General features: G+C 52.1%; 1 protein-coding gene and 1 long non-coding RNA gene across 5 annotated transcripts; both read right to left on the bottom strand.

Moving 5' to 3' along the window:
* Positions 1-294: 294 nt before the first annotated feature.
* On the bottom strand, positions 295-2,780 carry LOC122388675. The gene is made up of 2 exons (XR_006257846.1): positions 2,147-2,780; positions 295-670 (listed from the first exon to the last, which is right to left on the bottom strand). It is a non-coding gene; the product is annotated as an uncharacterized LOC122388675 (long non-coding RNA).
* A 5,905-nt stretch (positions 2,781-8,685) lies between these two features.
* On the bottom strand, positions 8,686-25,289 carry LOC122388685. Of its 4 annotated transcripts, none has more exons than XR_006257849.1 (5): positions 20,129-22,347; positions 19,686-19,757; positions 15,172-15,204; positions 10,236-10,411; positions 8,686-9,776 (listed from the first exon to the last, which is right to left on the bottom strand). XR_006257849.1 is itself a non-coding variant. In XM_043379985.1 (5 exons), the coding sequence occupies exons 1-5, from the start codon at positions 25,272-25,274 to the stop codon at positions 9,750-9,752; spliced, it is 372 nt and encodes a 123-aa protein (XP_043235920.1). In that variant the 5' UTR covers positions 25,275-25,289; the 3' UTR covers positions 8,686-9,749. The 4 variants fall into 4 exon arrangements, 2 of the variants coding, with proteins under 2 accessions (XP_043235920.1, XP_043235921.1); XR_006257848.1 differs by having other exon boundaries at positions 8,686-9,755; XM_043379985.1 differs by lacking the exon at positions 20,129-22,347 and adding an exon at positions 25,190-25,289 and having other exon boundaries at positions 8,686-9,755.
* Between the last annotated feature and the right edge of the window lie 494 nt (positions 25,290-25,783).

Raw genomic sequence — 25,783 nt, 5'->3', positions numbered from 1 at the left:
GCGCAGAGGGATTTCACCGCTTCTCGAACTTCCGGTTGAGAAATGCAATTTTCCGTTAGGCCAGCTCCCTGAACTTTCCGCCAAACCGCTTGAGTTAAATGAAAGAAACAGCCTGCTACACTCACTTGAGGAAATTCAGTTAACAAAGCGCGCTTACTAGCTAACTCAAAGTCCATGATGCAAAGATGAGTCGCAAGATTTGGGCGAGCATCCTTTAAAATTTGGAAAAGCTTTATATATGTTTGAGTAGTTTTGTTGGGCAAAAGGGCATAAATGCAAGGAAAGACGTGTCCATTTGGCCCGCCAATGATAACATGTATGGTATATAACTGAAGAAATAAAGTAGGTGCCACTTTGAATGTTCCGTCCATCATCCAAATGTTATTTTTGCTTAATTCGTCTAGCATGACTTCGGAAGAAAAGACTATCAGTCTGTCGTTTCCATCATCTTCATTGTCATACAGCAGGAAACGATGCTCTTCTTCTCCCCGTTTTGTCGTTTTGTACTTCTCTGGAATTATAATGCCTGACCTGTTGAGTGGCGCTACTTCATGTCCGATTTCTGAATGTTTTCGTTTTCTTTGGATACGTTGCGAAATTGCCTTTCTAGTTGGAGCTTCTGTTGTGTCTTCTCTACTCAAATTCATATCACTTATAATTCTTCTTGGACCTTGTTTAATTGTCGGAACGCCTCTTGGATGTAGGGCATTGTTTCAACTTGAATATTTGTATGTTGGTGACCTTAAGCCCTAGTGTAAAGACAAAGAAACCAGACTGACCTCCAGATGATGTGAAGACGATGCTGTAGTCGACGATGATGAGGAGAAGACGACGAAGAGAGGACGACGAAGAGAAGTGTGCACAAATTTTCGGCCCTAGGCCATCCTCAGGTGATGAGAGGGGAGGTAGAGGTAAGGAGGGGGAGGAAGACCACCTCCGACGGTCGCCGCGGCGAGGCACCAACTGACGCCCGACGGAGGTTTGAAATGACACCAGTAACTCTGCTCATCCCGCTCAGATGAAAAAGTCTGTGCTGAAGGCACAGCTGAAACGAGCGGTGCGTTTGTCATCTGACCCCGCCGCAAGGGACCGGAGTGTCGCCAAGGTGACAGATCTGTTCATCTCAAACGGTTACCCGCCGCGTCTGGTTCGTTCCTCTACGGCCCAGGTGATGTCGATACCTCGGGAAAGGCAGACCGAACAGAGCCGGGCGCGGCGGCGCCAAGATGACCGAACATTCATCTCACTGCCATTCATCGATGACTCGCTCGCTCACAAAATCCAGGGCACAGTCCGGGCGTCAGGGCTGGCATTCCAAGTGGCGTGGAAAAACGACAATAGCCTCAAAAAGAGCCTAGTGCGCTCCGCTCTGGAACCGCCCCCCTGCCCTGGAGGGGGTCGCAAATGCGCGACTTGTATGAGCGGTCTGGGTGGCAGGTGTCACACAAAAAATGTGGTCTATGAGATAGCCTGTGAGCTGTGTGAAAAAGTAAAGACGCGGAATATTTATATCGGAGAGACAAGACGAAGCGTGCGACTGAGATTTAACGAGCACCTCCGAGACGCGCGGCACAGAAACCCGGACACTCCCCTCGGCGACCACATGACTACCTGCCACCCAAACGAACAAACAGACATCACCAACTGCTTCCGCATCAACATCTTGACGGTATGCAAAGACGGCCCAAACAGGAAAATCGCAGAATCGCTATTTATTCGAGACCGCAGACCATCGCTGAACACCCAAACCACATCATGGCCGATATTATAACCGGCGGCTGAAGGAGTTGCCAGTCCGAACGGTGACCGACAGATGGCCTACCGAGACAGGTGGCGCTGCAGGTCACCTCGCGCGCCAACTGGTGTCATTTCAAACCTCCGTCGGGCGTCAGTTGGTGCCTCGCCGCGGCGACCGTCGGAGGTGGTCTTCCTCCCCCTCCTTACCTCTACCTCCCCTCTCATCACCTGAGGATGGCCTAGGGCCGAAAATTTGTGCACACTTCTCTTCGTCGTCCTCTCTTCGTCGTCTTCTCCTCATCATCGTCGACTACAGCATCGTCTTCACATCATCTGGAGGTCAGTCTGGTTTCTTTGTCTTTACACTAGGGCTTAAGGTCACCAACATACAAAAAAATTCTTCTTGGACGCAAATTTGACGTTTCTGCCTGTTCCATGGCTTTGTCCAATGCCGAAACAACTTCAACTCTTGCCGGAACTGGGGGGTGGTTGTGAATTTGCCTAGTAACAACTTGTCTTTCGGTATGATATCGTAATGATGTTGAAACAGATCCTTTACATCCTTTGTTTTCGCATCGCCAATTTTGAGTGGTAATATTTGAAGTATTCTTTCGGTAGACAAAACCTTCGAAGCTTAATTTGTCCCCACCCCTTGATGACTTAAAAATTTCCATAGCTACAGCCGATAACCCGTAATTTGCGTCTATCACACAACAAATTTACCTCGCTTCAGTCGAAACAGAAAAGGAATGAAAGCTGCCTCGTGAAGTTCTGTAAGAAAATAAAATAACCGCAAAATCTTTTCCTCGTGAGTCTAATTATTGTGCCAAGCATGATAATACACCTCCATCATGGAAATGAGTCTGCTGAAAGCTAGACGAAATTACGGCACTAGACCAAAGGCACTAGCTCAAATGAATGGCACTTTGGCACTAGCTCAAACGAAACTAGCCAAACTGGCGCTAGACCAGCTGAAGCACTAGACCAATTGCACTAGCTCAAAAGGCACTAGACCAAATGATGCTAGACGAAGAGAGTGGCGCCCACCAGGAGGGCGTGAGCGGCAGGGTTTCGGAGTCGGAGTCGAAGTCGGAGTCGCCCGGAGTCGTGGCAAGCAGCCAGGAGTCGGAGTCGGAGTCGGTCCAGCTGCCTCGACTCCGACTCCGGGAAGTTAACTGAAGTCTAAAATCCGTGCTAACACTTTTCAGTTGTTTTTAACCAGTGGCCACACGGCAAAATTCGCTTCCGGTGATCACAAATTAGTTATTTTTTCACACATCTTGTTTTTGTTCTGAAAAGCTAACATTGCGTCTGACAAATTCAAGTCATGTCATAATCTAGTAGGCAAGCATTTTGCGTTCGTGTTATAACTTTTACTATCGAGTGCCAAAGACTTAATAACAACTGTATATTTGCTTTCTTCTTTTATCGCTCCAAAAAAGTGCCTAACACAAACACAGACCGACATGATGGCGATGCCCGTGGTCATGATACGGCCACACTCGTGCTTCTCGGCGGGTTTTCAAGCTGGCCGCCGGCCGCTGGTCTCTAAGGATTCAGCTGCGTCCACGTGGGAGAAATGGTGACCGCATGAGCGAAACCGGAGCGATCTCCCGGTGCGCGAGCAGGGTGTCCGGGAAGTTCTGGCGCCTCTTTTGGACGTGTAACGCGCGCTGTGATTATTGGACTTTCAACCAATCACCGTAGATATGACCCCTCGTTCACCGCTCAGCTAGGGGTCGCGTAAATATGACCTTGAAACCGTTTTCAGTGCTAGGTATATGGGTGAAGATGCGCCTTGTCGCTGAGAGCCCGCGCGCAGGGCCCGGCGCGGCTTGAACGAAGCGCGAGTTGCAGCGCGATGCGGCGTTTCCCGGCGAACGGTTGAGCAGGCAAAGGTGCATTCCGGATCGGAAATTTCTTAGAAAATATTCTCACTTAGTTACGACCACGGTATGCCAAAGCTGCTGAGACTGAAGCAGCATTTCAGCGGCGATCGAAGAAAATCTGGGGTTTGATGGACACAAATGTTCCATCATCTTCGTCAAGCTCAAATAAATGTCAGACAGGCTGGTTGGTCCACGAGGGGTTCCTGGACACGACAATTAAGGCGACTTGCCCTAAGGGTCATTTCGCACTTCAACAGCACGGAGCGCCCTCCAACAACGCTGCTGCCGTCCAAACTAAACTGACAGAGGAGCTCGGCGGACCAGATCACCGTGGTGAAATGAGATTAGGCCACCTTATTATCCCAGCCTTAACCCGCTCGACTAAGGCATGCTACGCGTTTTGCAGAATAAGCTCTAGGCCACCTCTCATCCCAGCCTGGAGTCGCTGAAGACTCGCATCATGACAGCATGGGAGGGCAGGAAATGTCCTGCATCGTCAAAACCCGCAGGCGTTTCCGCCCTTGCGTCGAGGCCGTCGTCGGCACAGACGGTGGTTACAATGAATGGGCACATAGCAGAAGCATGTGGCTTGGTGTTCCTGGTCATTGTTTTGTTCTATTGTTGAGCATCTATGGACCAAAGGCATTTATTTTAAAAATGTTGAAAAGCGCCAGGACTTTCCGAACACCCTGTAGACCTAACATGGCGCGTCATATCACGCGGAGTTTTGGCAGCCACCATTGCCCTTTGTATCAGACCCGGAGTCGGAGTCGGAGTCGGAGTCTGAGTCGGTCGGGAGCCCGGAGTCGGAGTTGGAAGAGCACTACCACGACTCCGAAACCCTGGTGAGCGGGCTGGGTGTGCGTGTTCCCTGAGTGTGAGTGTGTTTACGATGGCCGAACCGATCGAGGTGTGTGACGTGCAGATATTGACAGGTGGGGGCTCTACAATCTGGTGAGGGATTGTAGTTGATGAATGCCACCTCTCCCGAGACGATTCGAAATGCGGTGCAGTGCGTAGTTGGGGCTCGGGTGCTATCCAAAGCCGGGCGCGATTTTTTTTTTTTTAAACATCGCACGCGTCCTCTCCAGTCTATCATCAAAGTGAGTGCAATGCGGCCGTAGGGAGGATCGGTTTCGTTCGAGGAACGAGCAGTAGCTAAACGTAAAGCTATCCGTCGAAGTGGAATTCCTGAGATACACTGAGAGATTGTGTGACGAAAGCGAGGATACCACACCCGTTCAAAGTGCACCGTCCTCAGACCTGAGCGAGCGAACAAAGCGTCGAAAGTCAATGGAGCTAGCAACTGCGCATGAATGCGAAAAGCTGCTAAAAGCAACAGGTCAACAGGTCCAGCCAGTTTAGAAGTTTCACGGCCTCATGCCAAGCTGCATATGAGGAAAATCTTATGTTGACTTCCAAGGATAACCCAAAGCTCCTCCATTCGTACATCCGGAATAAAAAGGTCGGACCTCCTGCGGTCGGTCCTATTTTGCTCAGCTCTGGTCGCCTTACCGATTCTCCCGAAGAAATGGTTGAGGCGTTTGCCTCCTCATTCTCGTCTGTTTTTACCAAAGACTGTCCGAGGAACCCTTCTCCGCATCAACATTTTGAGGGAATCATTGATAATATCACTTTCCCAGTGGAGCATGTTCTCAAGGTACTGAAATCACTTGATGGTAATTCTGCTATGGGACCTGATGATATCAACCCATTACTGCTGAAGAGTTGTGCTCCGCAACTAGCGTATCCCCTTCATTTGATATTCTCTCGTGCCATCCACGAAGGTCAGCTACCCAGTGACTGGAAGGCATCCATGGTTATCCCTATATTTAAGAAGGGCGTAAGGTACGATCCTCTAAACTACCGCCCGATTAGCCTCACCTCCGTTTGCTGCAAGACCTTTGAGCGACTCCTCTGCCAACACCTAACTGATTACCTTGAATCCCACATGATCCTCTCTCCGCATCAGTTTGGTTTTCGAGCCATGAGATCCACTTCTGACCAGCTTCTACTAGTCTATGGCAGCGTTTCTAAGCATGTAGATGAAGGGCGTGTTGTAGACGTAATCTTATTTGATTTTAGTAAAGCTTTCGATGTTGTAGTTAGTACACAGTCTCCTCCTCTCCAAGCTTGAGTGCTTAGGTGTCCAGGGCAGTACCTTGCAGGTCATTTTCTCGTTCCTATCTAACCGATCGATGAGCGTTTGTATTGATGGTCACCATAGTCGTGCCAGAGAAGTTCTCAGTGGCGTCCCCCAGGGGACAGTCCTGGGACCCCTCCTTTTTTTAATCTACATTAACATACATACTAGTTTCTCGCGTTTATCGTAACACAAGATGAACAAATTTCAATTTATCGCAACATGTTTATCGCAACATTTTTGCCTCGATTTATTGCATCATCTAGGATGTTGCAATAAACTTGTGCATCTTTTAATGAAAGGTTTTGCCTATCTAGGAAGAAAAAATTCGGATATGTTCCTTCATGGATTGAATCGCTGCGTCGCTCGCCGGTGAGGCACGGAGGTTGAGATGCTGGAGGGACGGACATGCAATAATTCTTGAGGTGTACCTATCAGGTGCACGATGGACAGATTCGGTGCTTATCTTACGTTTATTCGCATATTGTGGCATATGTTCCCATCAATTAATAGTCGAAGTCGAGCACTCGCCGGCCAAGGGGGGGGGGGGGGGCGGGTGCCGCCCCCATACTTTTTTTTTGGCAATAGCTCGGAACACGCCCGCGATGGAGAGCTGAAACTTGGCATACCTGACCTTTGACTCAAGCCGGATCTTGTGAGATCAGCCGTATTTTCAGCTCAGGTCAGGTCAGTGACGTGACCTATAACATAAGTGAACCTATGCACGGTCCTCAGATGTCGCAACTTCGCAACGCCCTCAGTGCTAGAGGAACTTTCACAGGGAGATGAAACTTACGAAGATGTAAGTTTTATCTGTGAGACCTTCAGAGGTCTCACAACTTGTATATATCTCTGATCTTTTCCTAAAGGTCACACGTGGTTAGGTCGGTTACGTGACCTCACCATTATTAAGTCAATGGGTAAATATGAAAACTGCTATTTTGGCGCCGGGAATGATCTAAAACTATCCCAAGCACATGGAATCAGGCGCATACCTAGAATTTTGCCAAGGGATGGGGGCGGAGGAATCCCGGGTGGGCTCCTTTCTACAGAGGGTCTCCTCTCTAAAGGGGCCTCCTCTCTACAGGGGGCCTCCTTTCTACAGAGGGTCTCCTCTTTACAGAGGGCCTCCTACCTTCAGAGGCCTCCTCTCTACTGAGGAGTCAGAGGGGCCCTAGCGGTCAGACACAGACACTAACGGTTATTCACAGGAGGCCCCAGGAAGTAAGAAGGACCCTAGCTGTCACTTGTCAGGCTGGTCAGAGGGCCCTGATTGTCCTGACGTGTTTTTTTTTGGGGGGGGGGGGATTCCCGTGAATTTCGTTCGCCTCCGACGTGATTTTAACCAACGTGGACCTTCGGCCCACGGGGCCCTGATTCCATCTGGGGCCTCCTAAAAAACCCAAGGGGGGGGGGGCGGACGCCCCCCGTTGGGTACGTCCCTGCATGGAATCGTGATTTCATGCACTCCTTGCAAGGTCCGATGCTTCACTATTGCATTGTTGACCTTGCGTGACGTCATTTACGACGTCACTAGGGTCATAAGAGTTTTTCGTCAATAACTCCCGATCAAATTTAAGTAGAGAGTCGGGAAAGACACCATTGGACTCGGGAAGACCTGCAGAATCGAATGCTATGCAATATGATATCCTTTGATCAACTTCGTGACTTGAGGCCTGAGGGGCTCCATGACCTGACCTTGACTCGAGGTCTACACCTTAACCCGGCCGGGCCCGGGGGGTAATCCCAACCACCGCAGCCCGGGGGGCGTTTTTCGCCCCCCCCCCCCTGTCTAACTCCGTAAATAAGGGAGCTACGGTAACAGAAGCGATACCAAACGAAAGGTCCTTACGAGACGATTCTAAAGCACCTAAAATTTTGACCTCAGGTCAATTTTCAAGGTCAGAGGTCAAGGTCAAAGGCAAAAACCGGCACATGTGTAGTGATCTCAAAGTAAGCCTTCTAGAGGACGGCAGGCCGCAGGCAGCATCAAACCGGAAAAATTGGGTGTCAAACGAAAGAAGAGAACCTGAGGATTTCGAAAATGTGCTCAAAATCAAAGGTCAAGGTCAATGTCACGCTGAAAAAAAACGACGCGAGCCCATGTGTAACGAGAGAGGCGATACGCCATTCGAAGTGGAGTAAAGCGTGCTTCAATCCAAGATAAATAAAATCAATCAAATCACATAAATTAAATCCAAGCACATACAAATAAAATGTTTGTAAGGTGCCGAAGTTCAATGGACCATTTCTGCGGTCAATAATGAAGGCAATATGACGATAAAGTCCAACTGAGATAATCGTTGGCACGGATGTGGCCAAAATCGGGCACGAGCAGGACCAGAATTTGGCGCAACTGTATATCACGAACGGGATCCAATGCTGGAACGAACGGCATCAGCGTCAGGCTCAGCACCATAAGCTGGTACAAATGGTGAGGCAATTCAGGCTCGAACTACAGAACAGTCAAGCATAACTAGTAACTACCGTAATCTAACACGAACAGTTATGAGACCCGGCACCAGAACCTGGTACAAACGGCACCATTTTGGACTGGAGAGCGTACCGTCACCAGGCACGAACGGTTCCAGAATATGGCGCGATGGTATGTACATCAGGAAAGAACGTTACCATAACCTGGCACGAACGACATAGGATCAACCATGGAGACCAGAATCAGACACGAACGGTAAAACATAATGGACAATAACGGGTATGCAACGGCGCAGAGCAGTTGAGAGGCCACCAGCGGCGTCCGGCAGGAGCCGAGCCGGTCGGCCAGCGCGCCGTCGAGCCGCGGGCTGGCGCCGCCCGTCAGCGCCAGCCCCGCCTGCAGCTCGCCCACCGACGGGCTCCGTGTGGACATGTGCAGCGTCACGCCAACGGCAGCATGCCGCTACGGTGCAAAAAGGTTCATTTTCTGACGACTGACAGTGTATTTCAATAAGGACACAAAAATGCAGCTGCCGGACTGGCCACCCTTTGCCGACCACACATGGACCGACGGCATCGGGCGCTGCCACTGGACCCTAGCACAGACTCGATCGGATCAACACAATCTTACACCAGGCACACAACACACAACGGATCATGGTACTCAAGTCCGTGCCATCGGTGTCACTCAACAAAAACGGTGCTTCTGTCTCAATGTAAAACTCAATGTATGTACTTACTGACGCCGCGGGCGGCTCCGGGCCGCGAGTCCCATCCGGACCCAACCCAGCACAGCCCAGCCCCCGGCCCGATTCAGCCCTATCACCGGGCACCGCTGCCAGTGCCGAACAGGGAAGGACGGACACCAGAGAACAACTGATGACAACGGACTTACGAGAACTTACAGCATCGAAACCATTATGAGGAAACACGTTATCGAGATACACAACAACCCATACACACTTCACACGCCATCTTGACGCTCACGACTCCGACGTACGCTAGGCCGCTGGCCACCCTTTGCCGACCACACATGGACCGACGGCATCGGGCGCTGCCACTGGACCCTAGCACAGACTCGATCGGATCAACACAATCACTAGACTTACACCAGGCACACGAGACACAACCGAACATGGTACATGCGTCCGTGCCATCGGTATCACGCAGCAAAAACGGTGCCTCTGACTTCTGAGCTTGATAACCAAACTCAACAAAAACGGTGCTTCAGAGCTTGACAACCAAACACCGGACACGGCCAGCAGGACCTACTGCAGCGCCTCGAGCGATCCTGACATAGGCCATGTGGCGGCTGTTCACTGGCTGCCACAGAGAGCACTGCTGACGTCGCGGGCGGCATCGGGGCGCGGGCAGGCACATGTATTGTCGCCGCGGGCGGCATCGGGGCGCGGGCAGACACATGTATTGTCGCCGCGGGCGGCATCGGGGCGCGGGCAGACACATGTATTTGACGCCGCGGGCGGCGCCGGTCCCCAAGTCCCGTCCGGACCCAACCCAGAACAGCCCGGCCCGGCCGCTCCAGCAGCTCACTCCTGAGGGCAGGGACCACCGAACTGATGTTAGTTACGCCGTGAAATCGGACGGAGTCATGGAGCTATGTGAAGGAAATACAATATTGAGCCTATTACGGTTTTCAAAAGCGTTTTTTCAGCGACGCGCTAGCTCCACCAGGGGCGAAACGGCGAGGGGGTCGTACCCCCCTCGGCCGGCGCGTATGTAGAAAACCAATAGGTCCGGCGAGGGTTAATACCGCTGGAATTTGGCTTATTGAAGTAAAAAAATGCGGTTGGAGCTCTGCTGGCTCCAGTTCTATGAACTCAAAAATAGGTCACCTTATCCACACTTACATAGTTATGACAATGAACATTGAAGAACTAACTGACGATTGACTCAGTTAGTATCAAGGAGGAATCATCCCTTGCACGCCTAAAATAAGCAACCGAATATAGCGCATCGCAACAAACATACGCGCCAAGTACAAAGAAGTGCATCAATACATTGTCAATACTTACTGCCTTCTGTTTAAGTTTGTACATCTTGCATCTTATGTCATTCAGATTATGGCCGTTGAACGGCTCCCTCTTGTACAGGTCTCTGAGGTCATCCATACTGGGTACCCGCCCACCGCGGGCTTTCAGTATCGCCCGCAGTCTCTGCACTTCGGGCACAGACCACTTTACATATCGCTCTGAAAAAATAAAGAAATGTTAACCCTGTTATACGCCTTGACTAGCCTGAGGCAAGTTTTTTACCAGCGCCGTGACGCTCTTCCAATCACAATACATCGATGGAAGGACAAGGGTGCATTCACAACCTTTCTAGTCAGGTAATGGGCCGCCCTACAGTTATACACGTTGTCAAAGGTGAAAATTATTCTATTGTGACACCGTTGACGAACTTCCTGATAGACAAAAAGGTAAAACACAACCAATTACTGGTTGCTTTAAATGATTTTCTCACAGCACAAAATATTTAACCTCAGGCCATCACCTTTGTTTCAAAGAGTTAACTTTCTAATTACATACTTATTCGGAAACACTGACGCCCGGTGTGATACCGACTTTACATCTGTTATACCCGCATGATATACTTTCGTCTGCTCCGGGTGATTTAGTGATAAATAGCAGACATGGTTGTTTAGTTCAGCACTGCTTAGCGGGCATCAACCGGGTAAACGGGCCTACCTAGAGCGTCCAAACAGTGTTGCGGTAGAGCATCTCATCTTCCGTCGGAGAGGCCAACAGCCTGGTGAGACTACTACAGAATATGTGTCCGCTTTGCGAGCACTAGCCAATATATGTTACTTCAGGACGATAAATTAGACATCGGCAGCCACATCAGCCGCACAGCACCAGCCGACGTCCGGCGCTCGGAAACGGAGGAACATCTGGCCACCCTTCCAGACGACGCCGTGTAGGTATGGAGCGACGGCTCGGCGGAGGGAGGTGTCTCAGCCAGAGGGAGTGAAGCGTTGATAATCCTCCCCTCGGGCGAGGAACACGAGCTCCGAGCCCCCGCAGTCAAGATATGCAGCAGTACCCGCGCTAAGCTGGTGACGATCCGCGGGGCTCTGGAGATGCTGCTACAGCTGGAAGGCGGCCCGGCGGAGAGCCCAGTCATCGTCTGCTCAGACTCGCAGGCGGCGCTCGCCACGCTGGCGAGTGGTGCTGGGAGTCAGACGACCGACGGCACTCGGTGCCGCCGTATGGCGACTGCTCCTGACTCCGAGTCCTCATACAGTGGATCCCGGCACACTGCGGAATACCCGGCAACGAAAGGGTGGACGTGCTGGCTAAAGTGGCCTCCAGCATGTCGCAAGCCGCCGTCCCGATGGACGTCCGCTGCTTCGTAAAGGCTGATTGTTTGAATTGGACAATTGAATTGGACAATCATATACGAATTAATTTCGTGAAGGCTGTCAGCCTTGGCCGCTCCGCCACCAAGGCATGGCATCGCAGCTGGACAGACAGCATCTTCAAAAAACATTATGGGAGACCGGATGCCGATGCCGGTGCTTCTGGTGTCTCGGGACGAGGCGGTTAACGTCCACCAGCTGCGGGCGGGACACTGGAGCCACTCGTAGAGTTATCTGCGCAGGATCGGACGCCACCCCGAGCGCGAGTGTCCACAGTGCAGCGACCTGGCCTGCCCAGTGCAGTGGCGCGCTGCCTGGTGTGCCGCGAGGGTCCGGACACACCGGAGCGCGTGTTGCTCGGGTGCCCATGCTTGGCCGGAGCGAGGCTCCAACTACTCGGAAACATATGATCGGACCCTACGCAGCTTTGGGACGGCGGTGTCGTGGCGGCCTTCAGCCGCGGCTACCTCAGTCACCGAGAGCCGTTGGGCTACGGCCGGCCATGAGCCGACCCGCGGAGAACAAGAGCAACAACTTCAGGACGATTGAAGATAAGACGATCAGATACCTCGTGGTGGAACAGATCCTGCATCATCATCTAGCGAAGTTCCTGCAAGACGGTGCCCTCACCCTGGAGAAGGTGCTCGATTTGTGTGAAGCCTACGAGCGTTCAATCCTCCAGTCGTCTGATGGCTCGTCATGAACACAACGCAGTGGCTAATATCAGCCGACAGCCGCGGTTGACAGAACACCCAGCATCTGTAGAAGGCCATGCGGGAGCTAGGGGCTCGCTGACCATGCCAACAGCCAGGGCCCCTCAGTGTCCTGCCAGACGAGTGACCTGACGCGTCTGTGGAAGGAAGTCACTATGCTGCAGTCGGAAAGAGGAAGTTAACACGAGTGAAGAAGGCCACCATGGCGTTTCATGTGTTGCAGTGCAAGGTAAACACCTGCAGTAAGTAAGGTGACCGGCCCTGTCATCCTGGAGGCAGAGAGGCGTAGGCAAGCGATGACACTTACGGTGGATGCTGGTGAAACCTGCTCGACCTTGAGACTTTAGTGCAGAGTACGTCTGCCGTCTCTAGGGATGCACTTACGAGCCATCCACATCCAACCTCCTCAGGTTCGGGAGAATGCATTTCAGCGTGACAGGTAAATACTCTGCGACGTCTGCGTGCCACAGCCCGGTACCAGTCGGTGGATGCCAGCCTCTTCCTGGTGGATACATGGCCGCTGCGGAAGCCATCACAGGCCTGGGTCTGATGCAAAGCTGGGTGTCACCATTTCCCAACATCAGGTGAGGTCTTCACCATACAAGAGGAGGGGGATGCGATTCTCCCGACCATCAATGGCTACCAGCATTACAGCATCCTCGTCCCAAATGTCCCATCCTCGTCCCTAAGCCCACGGACTACAAGCTGCGCCGTCTTTTGCTCTCTGTTCGAGATGAGGTGCAGGAGGAGCGGAAGACATCGTGGAGAAGATTGAAGCGTCCTCATGGGTGAACCCGCAGGTCTTCTCTCGCAAATTCAACGGGCAGCGTTGACATCAGGTGGCCCAACTCACATATTGTGGCTGAGATATATCCTCTTTCGACAATCGAAGAGTACCAGGCTCGACTTCATGGCAGAGTCTACAGCAACATCGATCTCCGGTCGGCATGTGAGCAACTGGAACCCCATCCGGAGAGCAGGAACATCAGCGTTCATCTCGCACGGTGAGTTGATACGATTTCTGCAAATCACCTCCGGCCTGGTCTCGACAGACTCTGCTTGCCAGAATCTCCTTCACAACTTGTTAGGGAGCTCAGAAGTTTCCTCTCGCTGACTTGCTGGTCGAATCGCTCCATCCCAGTCTGCGCTTACATCCGACAACTTGCTGTGATTCTACGGAAGGAGTGCTGTTAGAGTGGATGGGGGAAGAGTCAAGGTTCCAGACCATCAAAAATGGTACCGAGCAGCCCGGTTCTGACGCCCTTAAACCGAGACCTACCGACAGTGGTGACGTCACGGCCACGCGCATCCGAATCATTCATTTGATAGCACTGCTGGGTGCTGGTGCCATCATGTCACAGCTGTCCTGACGGCTCAGTGCTTTGTCCTGACGAGCGGTGCTCTTTGTCCGACCGTGAGGCCCTCAGTGCCGTGCAAGCAATGGAGCGGTGGAACGTCTACCTCTGAGGGCGACGTTTAACACTCCGGACTGGCCAGTCCGTGATGAACACGCTCCTCGCCTAATCTCAGACTGGGCGGGAGCACCTGTTGCTAGGTGGTAGGCTCGAATGCTACCGTACGTCTACGAAGTGACGAGCGCCCTGCCAGCAGGATCACTGTCGCTGACGCACTGTCACGCCAGCGGCTGTCCACTACAGGGCCCGTAAGAAGCCGATGAGGAAAAGGTCGTCATCTGCGTCAGGGGCGAACACCTATCACCGCTAACGGAGAAGAAGGTTCGAGAGGCAGCTGTAAAGGACCCTGAGGGGTGTTCACGGGCACCGCACACTGCTGCGTGCGGTGTGTGCGGTGCGTCCAGCAGGCGTGGGGGTAGGGGATGGGTAGGCGGCTCTGACGTCACGGCTGCGTGCGGTGAACGATCCGCTGTGGCCAGTCCCGACCGGCCACAGCGGTCGCTGTGTGCGGTGACGGAAGGCTGACGTAGGGACGCAGTGGGCGGAGCTTGGAGGCTGTGTGCGGTCCGACCGCACACAGGGCCCGTGAACAGCCCTCAGCTCTCCAGCAACTGAGTGACGTCATCCTTTCCACTTCAGCAAAACTCGTCCCCTGCTGTCATTTCGGAATTCGGCAACACCGTGAGACTTGCTATAGGCATGTCGTGCCACTCTCCGTATCTCAAATCGTCCATTTGATACTGATGTCCATTGATACGGCTTTAAAGATGCTTCAAAGACGGCAAAAACCCATACGTCCTCGCGACCGAACAGGATAAACTCAATGCAGACAGCATATAACCACATGTCAAAAGCCCTCACGTCGTCCTTGTGTAGTGTAGCGACGTATTGGGTTTTGACGTTGCAAGCATTTCATAATCTGCAAGAACTATGGGTTTACCGACGTGGATTTTGTCACTGGCACATAGGTTAGCCATGACGTGGGGTTTTCGCCGACGTAGTGGGTTTTGACTGTGTCACTTCCGTGCTTTTCAAAGACGTGTGAATTCCAAAATTTGTTTTTCCTCTCCCAAAAAGCTTTTTTTGGTTTTTGAAAAAAATCCTCATGGCATGAAATAGAGCTTTGCAAGCTGGTCACAATGGTGTAAAAAACGAAAAATGACCCAAAATTGACATGTGGGGTTTTGACTTTGGACGGCAGAATGTGTTGGACTTGGTGCTTCATGCTTCCTTGTCTGCCGTTTCTTTGTTTGTTAGCCATTGCCGCAAGATACATAGGTGCCTCTACTATCGAGTAAAAAATCGGGAGGGGCAAACCATCAACTTTATTGTTTCTTTGCATATAAAAAGGTATACAAATTTAACAAAGAGGGTATTTAATGCAGGAAATTTCAATACGTTTATGAAAATAATGCAACACGTAAAGCTGATGCAGGCGATGTAAGGCGCCAAACCTTTCACTTACTTTTTTTGCGGTCCTTCTTCCGCTGTTCATGGCCTGTGGACATTAAAAATATAGTTAACATTAGGAATAGAACCACTTAACCATGTAATTCTGTTAACATTACATGGTTATGCATGAGAACATAAATTTGGCCGGGGCGTCGCAAGTCCATCTACGACACGTCGCAAGTTACGACACATGTCCCGTCGCAAGTTGTGTCGTAGCGAAAAAGGAGGGATGTTGAGGAAAGAGGGTTTGTCGGAGGATACGACAGAACGTAGCTACGACGAGGCTTAAATACCCGCTTTACTCGAGAATTTAACCCGCGCACCGACGGGGGGGGGCGGATATCCGCCCCCCTGAGGTTTTTCGCGAATAGCGGGAAAACCGTGGCGCGTAGCGCCGCGAAATTTGGTATGACTATTCCCTTATCAATTTTACACATGGTGTGCAAGTTTGAACCTCCTACCTTTCAAGGTCAGGTCACCAGGTCACTTTGAATGACCCAACCTCAAGTCACTTTTTTGCAACTTTGTCACCGTGCCAGAGCTACAGTAGATGTCGGAGGCCTTTGAAAGTCGCAGGATGTTATTAGGTCATTAGTAGCTACAATTTGTATATCTCGGAATTTTGATATCGGTGACCTAAGGTCAGGTCAATTTCGCGACCTCCCCATTATAAGTCAATGGGGGAAAAATCAACTCCCTGTTTTTACCACTAAAACGGGTCGGAATGGCCCCATATACCATACATGACTTCATATACGATCAACCTTCACTACCTTGAGGTCTGTTTTGCTGTTGGGCAGCTGTGAGGTCATGTGACGTCATCAAAGGTCACCAAAGGTTTTTGGCCAATAACTCCGTACAGGAACAAGATACAGACGCGTGGATGGTCTCATTGTGTTCAGCTCGTCAAGACGCATCGAATGATATACATGATGACCTCGAGGTCACGTGACCTGAGGTCAACCTTTGACCTTGACCTTTCGAGGTCAACATATATATCATTCGATGCGGATTGACGAGAGGATCACGATGAGGCCCTTAGTTTGTTCCTATCTCGACTAATTCGAAAGTTATTCGAGAAAAACTATCTCCATATTTAGCGCCGCCATTTTGACTTTTTCGACCCCTGTGACGTCATCTTTGACCTGACCTGAAAATGACCTTAGTAAAAATTGTAGATCTTGACCGTGCGTATCCGATGCCGTTTACCGCTTGTCGCTATCTTGCTTCGTTCTCGAGATCTCAGGGGGGGGGCGGTCATCCGCCCCCCCCCCCGTCGGTACTAAGTTGGCGCAGACCCCCGTCGGTGCGCGGGTTAAAAGGACACGATCAGCTGATCCCGTAGTAAACGTCAGTAAGGTCGAAAACTCTATCACGCATAACGGAACATTCGCCTTTCTGGTTTGAGAGCTTATGAGACAGCCAGGTCAAGCATGTTCTCTGATTCTGAAGCTTTGTCTCAACTGGGTGACTTGTGATCGCTAACGCTCACATAATTTGCCATAAAATTTGGGGTCGATCACAGGAGATTCGTGGCTAAAGAGCATCTAGAAGCTATGCTTTAGAAGAAATGAGTTCAGAGAGTTTGAAGTCACAGAGAGGTAAGAGAGTTGAAGTTGGAGGTCACAATTGGAGGTTACAGAGGTCATCTGGGACACGTCAGGTCACAGAAGTCAACTTGGGGACACGTCAGGTCACAGAGGTTAACTTTGGGTCATCACAGAGCTCAATTGGAGGTCAACTGGGACACGTCAGGTCACAAGAGTCAGCTTGGGGTCATCAAAGAGCTCAATTGGAGGTCACGGAGGTCATCTGGGACACGTCAAGTCACAGAGGTCAACTTGGGGTCATCACAGAGCTCAATTGGAGGTCATATGGGTCATCTGAGATACGTCAGGTCACAGAGGTCAACTTGGGGGTTATCACAGAGCTCTATTGGAGGTCATGGGGGTCATGAGACACGTCAGGTCACAGAGGTCAACTTGAGGTCACCACAGGGCTCAATTGTAGGCCATCTGGGGACACTTCAGGTCACAGAGGTCAACTTGGGGTCATCAGAGACCTCAATTTGAGATCAGCTGGGACACGTCAGGTCACAGAAGTCAGCTTGGGGTTATCAGAGGTCACTTAGAGGTCATAGAGGTCATCTGGGACACGTCAGGTCAGAGAGGTCAACTTGGGGTCATCACAGAGCTCAATTTGAGATCATCTGGGACACGTCTGGTCACAGAGGTCAGCTTGGGCTCATCACAGAGCTCAATTGGGACACGTCAGGTCACAGAGGTCAGCTCGGAGTCATGAGAGAGCTCAATTGGAGGTCATATAGGACTCGTCAGGTCACAGAGGTCAACTTGGGGTCATCACAAAACTCGGAAGTCATCTGAGACACGTCAGGTCACAGAGGTCAGCTCGGAGTAATGAGAGAGCTCAATGGGAGGTCACGGAGGTCATCTGAGACACGGCAGATCACAGAGGTCAACTGGGGTCATCACAGAGCTAAATTGGAGTCATGGGGGCCATCTGAGACACGTCGTTTTTGGAATTGGGAGAATCTTTTGGGGGATGCCCCTCGCAACGTCCAAGATCGCCTTTCTGGACTCGCCAGTAGTTGCTGGAATGATATAAGGCTGCTTTGTATCCCTGAATACCCCAATGAATTTGAATATAACATATTATGCACCATTTTTAACACTCGCTGGCACGGATTGAGGCCTCACAGATGACCCGTCGGTTCAAGCTCTATAACTCGCGTTAGCGTCAACGGATTGTAACCAAATTTTAACTCAAGTTCAAACAATTTTACACTAACCATGTAAATTTCGTGACCATGGCCCGAATGACCTGTGACCTGTGACCTCTTCCTCAAAGCAAGGTTAGCTTACGACACAACTTACGACTGCTATTTCAAATTCGTAAGTTGTGTCGCAAATCAGGCAACTTGCGACAGGCTTTACTACTTAAAGGGACTATCCCACCTTTAACATGGGGTTTGAGTTGAGATAGCCAAGTTTGCGGCGAGGTTCAGAAACCTATATCTATCTAGGTTGCAACCCCCGCGGCCTCCTGGTGTTGAAGAAATTCGTTCCCTTCATTTGAAAATGGGCCTTGTACAAGGCCCTATCTTCAACATGGAGCGACCGTTAGTGTGACGTCACCTCGTTTAGTCGTTCTGATTTAAATGGGTTTGTTCGTTGAAAAATCGCTTAAAACTTGGTCTGAACTTTGTTGTGGTGCCTACAAAGTAAAAAGAATCTGCTTTATGACAGTAATGTGGCCTGGGGAAGGAGGTAATTTTGGGCTGTGACGTCACATATTTGAAAGTTTGTGTTTGGAATATGGGAAGTCTAAGATGTTTAATGAAAAATAAATGCCAGAACCGTGTTCCTGGTCATCCAATCTATAAAGTCGGGCACAATTTAACTGGTTTTAATAACATTTTAGAAGGTGGGATAGTCCCTTTAAGTAACGCTACTCATCGATTGATCCCTCCAAAAACGACTTACTACACAACTTGCGACACGTCGCAGTTACGACGAGGCTTACGACGCTCTGGATTCCTCCGGCCAAAAAGATCTTTTCGCTTCATGTCTTGTTAAAGATTTTGAGTTTGTCGTTTCGTTAGCACGACGTCCCCTAAACCTGCACCTGTCTACTGCTTTTTTTTTGCCACCCCGAACAAGAACGACTGAGGGGGGGGGGGGGGCTTGATACGACCCCACTTACGTTTCGCTCCCATGGAACTAAAAACAGCAAATTTTCATGGGAAAGGGGCTCATGAGTCCTCGCTCCCTAACTACATCAATATTTAGAGGGTTTGCATGATAAAAGCCAGCATTAAAAATAAAAATGGCGCTTTTCAGCACGAAACGCTACGTGTCTCGAAAAAAAAACATAAAAGCTAGAACAATTAAGATAGCATTCGATAACTTAGAACAAGCCCTATCGAGCTTTATCAAAATATTTTGTCTCAATACGTTAAGCTCAAGATTTCACCAAAGGAGACGCAGTGAGTGTTGCTTAAATACTTTTTTTGCATATGACATTTCATATGTAACAGATTTAGCAAAATTGCAAACGAGGCCGAGGGTAGACGAGGTTGGGTGGCGGGCGGCGCTTCACGCCGCCATCGAGCTGCTATTGCAAAAAAAAAAATCACCATGGGTCGGATTCCCTCCCTCCTCAGACGGACGTGAGTAAAGGCATTCTCGCATGGACAATGCAGTTATTGAGCGATACGCTTATTATCCTGCATCGATCGCAGTGCTTCAATAAATGCATATGAACTCACCTATGCAATTGCCCTCCCACTATAAAACTTCAGGCCGGACTATAGTCTGTTCCATATCAAGCTTGCGGTCGGAGTCCCCTTGGCAGTTCCAGGCAATTCGCTGAGCGCGCTACTCCATTCAATAATTTGAGTCTTAGAATGTAAGATGTATGCACAGAAATCACGCACTGCCTTCAACAGAGCACTTCAGCCGCAAGCTTGACATGGAACACACTATAGATGTAGTGAATGCGCCTCACCTCCTTCATCGTCCTCTTGGCGATCATCAGCCGGACCGCCCTCATTTTCAGAGCCTGGCTCGTCGAAGTCCTCTGAAAAACCGTCTCTGTCAGATTTAAGAATATGTGTGATGCAAAATAAGTGCCTGCCATAATGGGCAAGCATTTCTGAAAAAAAACGCTGAACGGAACATATGTGCTACGGTGGTACCCGGACTGCTTTGGCTATCCGCGCTCGTCCTTAATCTGAAGTACAGCACCATGGGTCTGCATATAACCTAGTAGTACCAGTGAACTTTAACGGTCTTACATTGCCTTCGCTCTGTACGATTCTCTTCATGGTGTTATTGCATTGCCTCTTTAACACTACATTGCAAATTAATGCTTTAACTGCATGAAATGTCTGCTAAAATGACAGACGAATGGTGATGTTACGATTAGCACATGTACAAACGATTAGTTACCTTCAGTGAGCATCTCCTCCAGGCTCCGTCCGCTATATTTTGAGAGGCATCCTTCGTCCAGCTTCATCATCAGGATGGAGGCACGCGTCAGTTCGTGAGTAGCGTCTGACAGTCTGTAGTACCACGATGCACGTCTTTGTCATGTCCCATGTGCCGGGTGAGCACCTCCATATCGAATTCACCCATCTCTAGAATCTGGGACGTTGTAGCACAATATTTCCGTAGTTTTGTTGCATGGAAGAGATCTGCCCTGTTTAGTGCCATGTCCGACAACTGCTCTTTAAGCACCACGCCTGCGTTGTAGTGTCCTGTAGTCCTCGCCAGAGGGTTTGCGAACAGATACTTGTTATCCTTGTCAATGTACGTCTCCCGGTTGTCTACCAGTAGCTGCAGCGGAGCCGCGCAGTCGCTCGGTATCAGGGTGGGGACCTTGTTCCCGCACTTGCCGCGGGACATGACGACGTCGAGCTCGTTGAACAACTTCTTTTCTGTTTCACCCATTGACTTGTTCACTTCTTCTACCGTCTCTTGTTTGTACATCTCTCGGTTGATCCATGATTGCAGCAGGATGCTGCTAAGCTCCTTAGGACGGCGTTTGTTGAATACTAGCAAACGGGCGAGAACCGCTTTGCTCAGCCTTGCATAGTCTGTCATGCCATGTATTCCCTTTTCTGTCATTTCTTTCACTCGTTCCTTCATTTTTTCGGTGAAAAGCTTCAAATCGCTGGTAAAGGGCAGCATGTCTTTCTTGTCATACTTGTTCGACTCGCGGTTCTTCAGCGCTACGCTGCTGATCTTCACATTCCAGAATTGGTCCACGTGATACAAGAACGCCTCAGCATCTTTCACTTCGCTTTCTTCTTTCTTGATCAGCGCAATGCCCTTCTTGAGAGCAGCCAGCTGTCGTAGTTCGCCTCCAATCCGCATGGCCTTTGAAGGAGTTTTGTATGTGGGCAGCCCCGTGTGGGCGTTTAGCTTGTCCTGCTCAAACCCACAGACGGATTTGGTGGCACTTACAACCGTATCAAATCCTTCGCCATTGATCAGCTCTTGCATGCTCTTTCCGGCTGCTTGGACAACTTCGCCCATCATCCTTAGGCGCTGGCTTATCTGCGCAAAACCCGACCTTCCAAGTTTCGCGTGCAAGTTGGCACCCCACTTCTTCAGGAGTTCATCGTTCTTTATGGTCTTCGTAACTGCATCGTCGTGCATACGAGACAATATGTCCTTGTGATACCCAGTATTTTTCTTGGCCGTCACTCAGGAGCGTCCGGCTCTCTGCCAGCACCGTGGGAATGTCTGGGCATTCTGTTTTGCGAGCCACACAGTGATGTTTTATGTGCTGCATCATGTTGGTTTTAACCACAAAAAGATAGCAGTAAGGACATGGCACGTAGTCGTCCACGGACGCCTGGTCCGACTTCCTTCCCAAGATCATGTCACCTTCACCCTTTGTAGGACGAGTTTGTTGTGCTCCATGTTGCCTTTGTTGATCATCACGGTGATTTTCATTTTTCGTTCCTGCTCAGAATCACACTCCTGTATATCCTTGACTTCCTTCTCGTCACGGTGGACCGTCTTGATATGGCGCCATATCAGATTTCTCTTTTGCTTGCAATATATGCAAACATTTTTTTTCCGCACTTCGCCGCACGATGCGCCGTTCCTCGCCGACTGAGATGTACGCGACTGAGAACTGTGCTGGGGCGGAGCCACCTCAACACCGTCGCTGACATCAGACTCAGCTCCCTGTTCTCCGTATTCGTTCTCCTCCAAATGGTGGTTCTCGGGAGCCGTGATCTCTGTTTGATTGCACATCAAGTGCTCAGGAAAAGTCCATGTGCCATGGTCCCCTGCATCCTGGACTGAAGCCCTCGAAGTAGAGCAGGTGGGTGACATAAGGTCGTACTCGCTTGCAGAGAACGGCGTCATGTCGATCAGTTCAGTTGGCAGTGCTGTTGAATAAGAGGTTTTTACTGACCCACAAACTCCCGTCTCAGAGGTAGGTGGGGAAACACGAGACGGGGCTCCAACCGTCGCCCCAGTAGTTGTACACAGATGAAGAGCATCCCATCTTCTAGCGTCCGGGGTCGGGACGGGCGGCAGGCCTCCAGCCGCAGTCTCGGAAGTCGCACGCAGATGACGGGCATCAGCCCGCCTTCCCGCTTCAGAGGTCGGGACGGGCGGCGGGGCTCTGGCCGCAGTCTCAGAAGTCTCACGCAGATGAGCACCCACCTTCTAGCGTCCGCGGTCGGGACGGGCGGCGGGCCTCCGGTCGCAGTCTCAGAAGTCTCACGCAGATAAAGAGCATCCCACCTTCCAGCGTCCGGGGTCGGGACGGGCGGCGGGGCTCCGGTCGCAGTCTCAGAAGTCTCACGCAGATGAAGAGCATCCCACCTTCTAGCGTCCGGGGTCGGGACGGGCGGCGGGCCTCCGGTCGCAGTCTCAGAAGTCTCACGCAGATGAAGAACATCCCACCTTCCAGCGTCCGGGGTCGGGACGGGCGGCGGGGGCTCCGGTCGCAGTCTCAGAAGTCTCACGCAGATGAAGAGCATCCCACCTTCCAGCGTCAGAGGTCGGGACGGGCGGCGGGGCTCTGGCCGCAGTCTCAGAAGTCTCACGCAGATGATGAGCATCCCACCTTCCAGCGTCGGGGTCGGGACGGGCGGCGGGGCTCGGTCGCAGTCTCAGAAGTCTCACGCAGATGATGAGCATCCCACCTTCCAGCGTCGGGTCGGGACGGGCGGCGGGCTGGTCGCAGTCTCAGAAGTCTCACGCAGATGAGAGCATCCCACCTTCAGCGTCCGGGGTCGGGACGGGCGGCGGGGCTCCGGTCGCAGTCTCAGAAGTCTCACGCAGATGAGAGCATCCCACTTCTAGCGTCCGGGGTCGGGACGGGCGGCGGGGCTCCGGTCGCAGTCTCAGAAGTCTCACGCAGATGAAGAGCATCCCACCTTTAGCGTCCGGGGTCGGGACGGGCGGCGGGGCTCCGGTCGCAGTCTCAGAAGTCTCACGCAGATGAAGAGCATCCCACCTTCTAGCGTCCGGGGTCGGGACGGGCGGCGGGGCTGGCCGCAGTCTCAGAAGTCTCACGCAGATGAAGAGCATCCCACCTTCCAGCGTCCGGGGTCGGGACGGGCGGCGGGGCTCCGGTCGCAGTCTCAGAAGTCTCACGCAGATGAAGAGCATCCCACCTTCTAGCGTCGGGGTCGGGACGGGCGGGGGCTCCGGTCGCAGTCTCAGAAGTCTCACGCAGAAGAGCATCCCACCTTCCAGCGTCCGGGGTCGGGGGGCGGCGGGGGGCTCCGGTCGCAGTCTCAGAAGTCTCACGCAGATGAAGAGCATCCCACCTTCCAGCGTCAGAGGTCGGGACGGGCGGCGGGGCTCGGTCGCAGTCTCAGAAGTCTCACGCAGATGAAGAGCATCCCACCTTCTAGCGTCCGGGGTCGGGACGGGCGGCGGGCTCCGGTCGCAGTCTCAGAAGTCTCACGCAGATGAAGAGCATCCCACCTTCCAGCGTCCGGGGTCGGGACGGGCGGCGGGGCTCCGGTCGCAGTCTCAGAAGTCTCACGCAGATGAGAGCATCCCACCTTCTAGCGTGGGTCGGGACGGGCGCGGGGGCTGGCCGCAGTCTCAGAAGTCTCACGCAGATGAGAGCATCCACCTTCAGCGTCCGGGGTCGGGACGGGCGGCGGGCCTCCGGTCGCAGTCTCAGAAGTCTCACGCAGATGAAGAGCATCCCACCTTCCAGCGTCCGGGGTCGGGACGGGCGGCGGGGCTCCGGTCGCAGTCTCAGAAGTCTCACGCAGATGAAGAGCATCCCACCTTCCAGCGTCCGGGGTCGGGACGGGCGGCGGGCCTCCGGTCGCAGTCTCAGAAGTCTCACGCAGATGATGAGCATCCACTTCTAGCGTCCGGGGTCGGGACGGGCGGCGGGCCTCCGGTCGCAGTCTCAGAAGTCTCACGCAGATGAGAGCATCCCACCTTCCAGCGTCCGGGGTCGGGACGGGCGGCGGGCCTCCGGTCGCAGTCTCAGAAGTCTCACGCAGATGAAGAGCATCCCACCTTCTGCGTCCGGGGTCGGGACGGGCGGCGGGGCTCCGGTCGCAGTCTCAGAAGTCTCACGCAGATGAAGAGCATCCCATCTTCTAGCGTCCGGGGTCGGGACGGGCGGCGGGGCTCCGGTCGCAGTCTCAGAAGTCTCACGCAGATGAAGAGCATCCCACCTTCTAGCGTCGGGGTCGGGACGGGCGGCGGGGCTCCGGTCGCAGTCTCAGAAGTCTCACGCAGATGAAGAGCATCCTTCCAGCGTCAGAGGTCGGGACGGGCGGTGGGGCTCCCGCAGTCTCAGAAGTCTCACGCAGATGAGCATCCCACTTCAGCGTCAGAGGTCGGGACGGGCGGCGGGGCTGGCCGCAGTCTCAGAAGTCTCACGCAGATGATGAGCATCCCACCTTCTAGCGTCGGGGTCGGGACGGGCGGCGGGCCTCCGGTCGCAGTCTCAGAAGTCTCACGCAGATGAAGAGCATCCCACCTTCCAGCGTCAGAGGTCGGGACGGGCGGCGGGGCTCCGGTCGCAGTCTCAGAAGTCTCACGCAGATGAGAGCATCCCACCTTCTAGCGTCCGGGGTCAGGACGGGCGGCGGAGCTCCGTCCATCGCATGGGTAGCCGGTCGCAGCTCATGAGTCGTCATAGTCAAGTCAAGTCCAGGATATTTGTGGTATACATGATACTCAGTGGTGTGAGGAGGGGTTTCATCCACGCGGCCGGCTGACCAGGAGATGAAGGGAGGACTTCTGGAAAGAAAAGATATGGCAACGCATAAGGAAGCATGGCGGTAGGAGGATGAATGCTGTCTTGATTTTTTAACCATCACCAGTGATTCGGCGAGTGATTTTAAAATGTAGGATCAGGTAGTGAGCCAAAAAAAGAACAATGTCTAAAGAAAAACCAGAAAAAACGATTGAATTATGATGTGTTGATTAGCATAGATACAAGTAGATTTGGGTGGACTGAGTAACTGGTAACAACACAAATGTAGGCACCATAGTCAGTCTTACCTCGTCCATTTTTACGTGAGTGACGCTGCGCGCCTTTATGTCTGCCACGGGAGTAGGAGAGCAGCAAGCAGCATCCTCTTCCCATATGATCCAGCTATGCGCCCTGTCAAATATTGATAGCTATTAGCTAACATAAAATACTAAAGGAAGTTTCCCAGCCAGCAATTGGTTTGGCTCAAGTCCGTTTTGCCCTAGCGACTCCGGCACGCCAGATTTGGGCGGTGTAAACGGAACGCCGTCGGAATAAGAGTTTGGGTCGATATGGCTCTATTCCGGTTAACCAGTCTTTGCCGTAGCGTTCCGGAGCTAGTATGGCTTCGGACCGACAAGTCCGGCCGGCACTAGCGAGCGGTGGCCTGACCTGACCTTGCCGGAGGGGCCGTGACGTCACCGGCGGGCGGTCAGAGCGAGTCGGCAGAGCCTCACTCTACGCGGCCCGAGCGAGCAGTGAGGATCGGTGAATAGGACATAGGGGAGGGAGGGGAGGGGAGGGGAGGAGGGGAGAGAGAGAGAGAGAGAGAGAGAGAGAGAGAGAGAGAGAGAGAGAGAGGAGAGAGGAGAGAGAGAGAGAGAGAGAGAGAGAGAGAGAGAGAG

The sequence above is a fragment of the Amphibalanus amphitrite genome, unplaced genomic scaffold (assembly GCF_019059575.1).
Source record: "Amphibalanus amphitrite isolate SeventyFive unplaced genomic scaffold, NRLGWU_Aamphi_draft 000331F_arrow, whole genome shotgun sequence".
NCBI lineage: Eukaryota > Metazoa > Arthropoda > Thecostraca > Balanomorpha > Balanidae > Amphibalanus > Amphibalanus amphitrite.
This window is presented reverse-complemented; position numbering and strand designations above follow the sequence as displayed.

Excerpts from the sequence above, each read along its gene's own strand:
- LOC122388685 (XM_043379985.1), bottom strand. The coding sequence starts at position 25,274 with ATGGGAAGAGGATGCTGCTTGCTGCTCTCCTACTCCCGTGGCAGACAT. Across the intron at positions 19,758-25,189 it reads CTCACGTAAAAATGGACGAG|AGGACTTCGACGAGCCAGGC; the intron begins GTAAGACTGACT and ends ACGGTTTTTCAG. Across the intron at positions 10,412-15,171 it reads GAAGAAGGACCGCAAAAAAA|AGCGATATGTAAAGTGGTCT; the intron begins GTAAGTGAAAGG and ends TTATTTTTTCAG.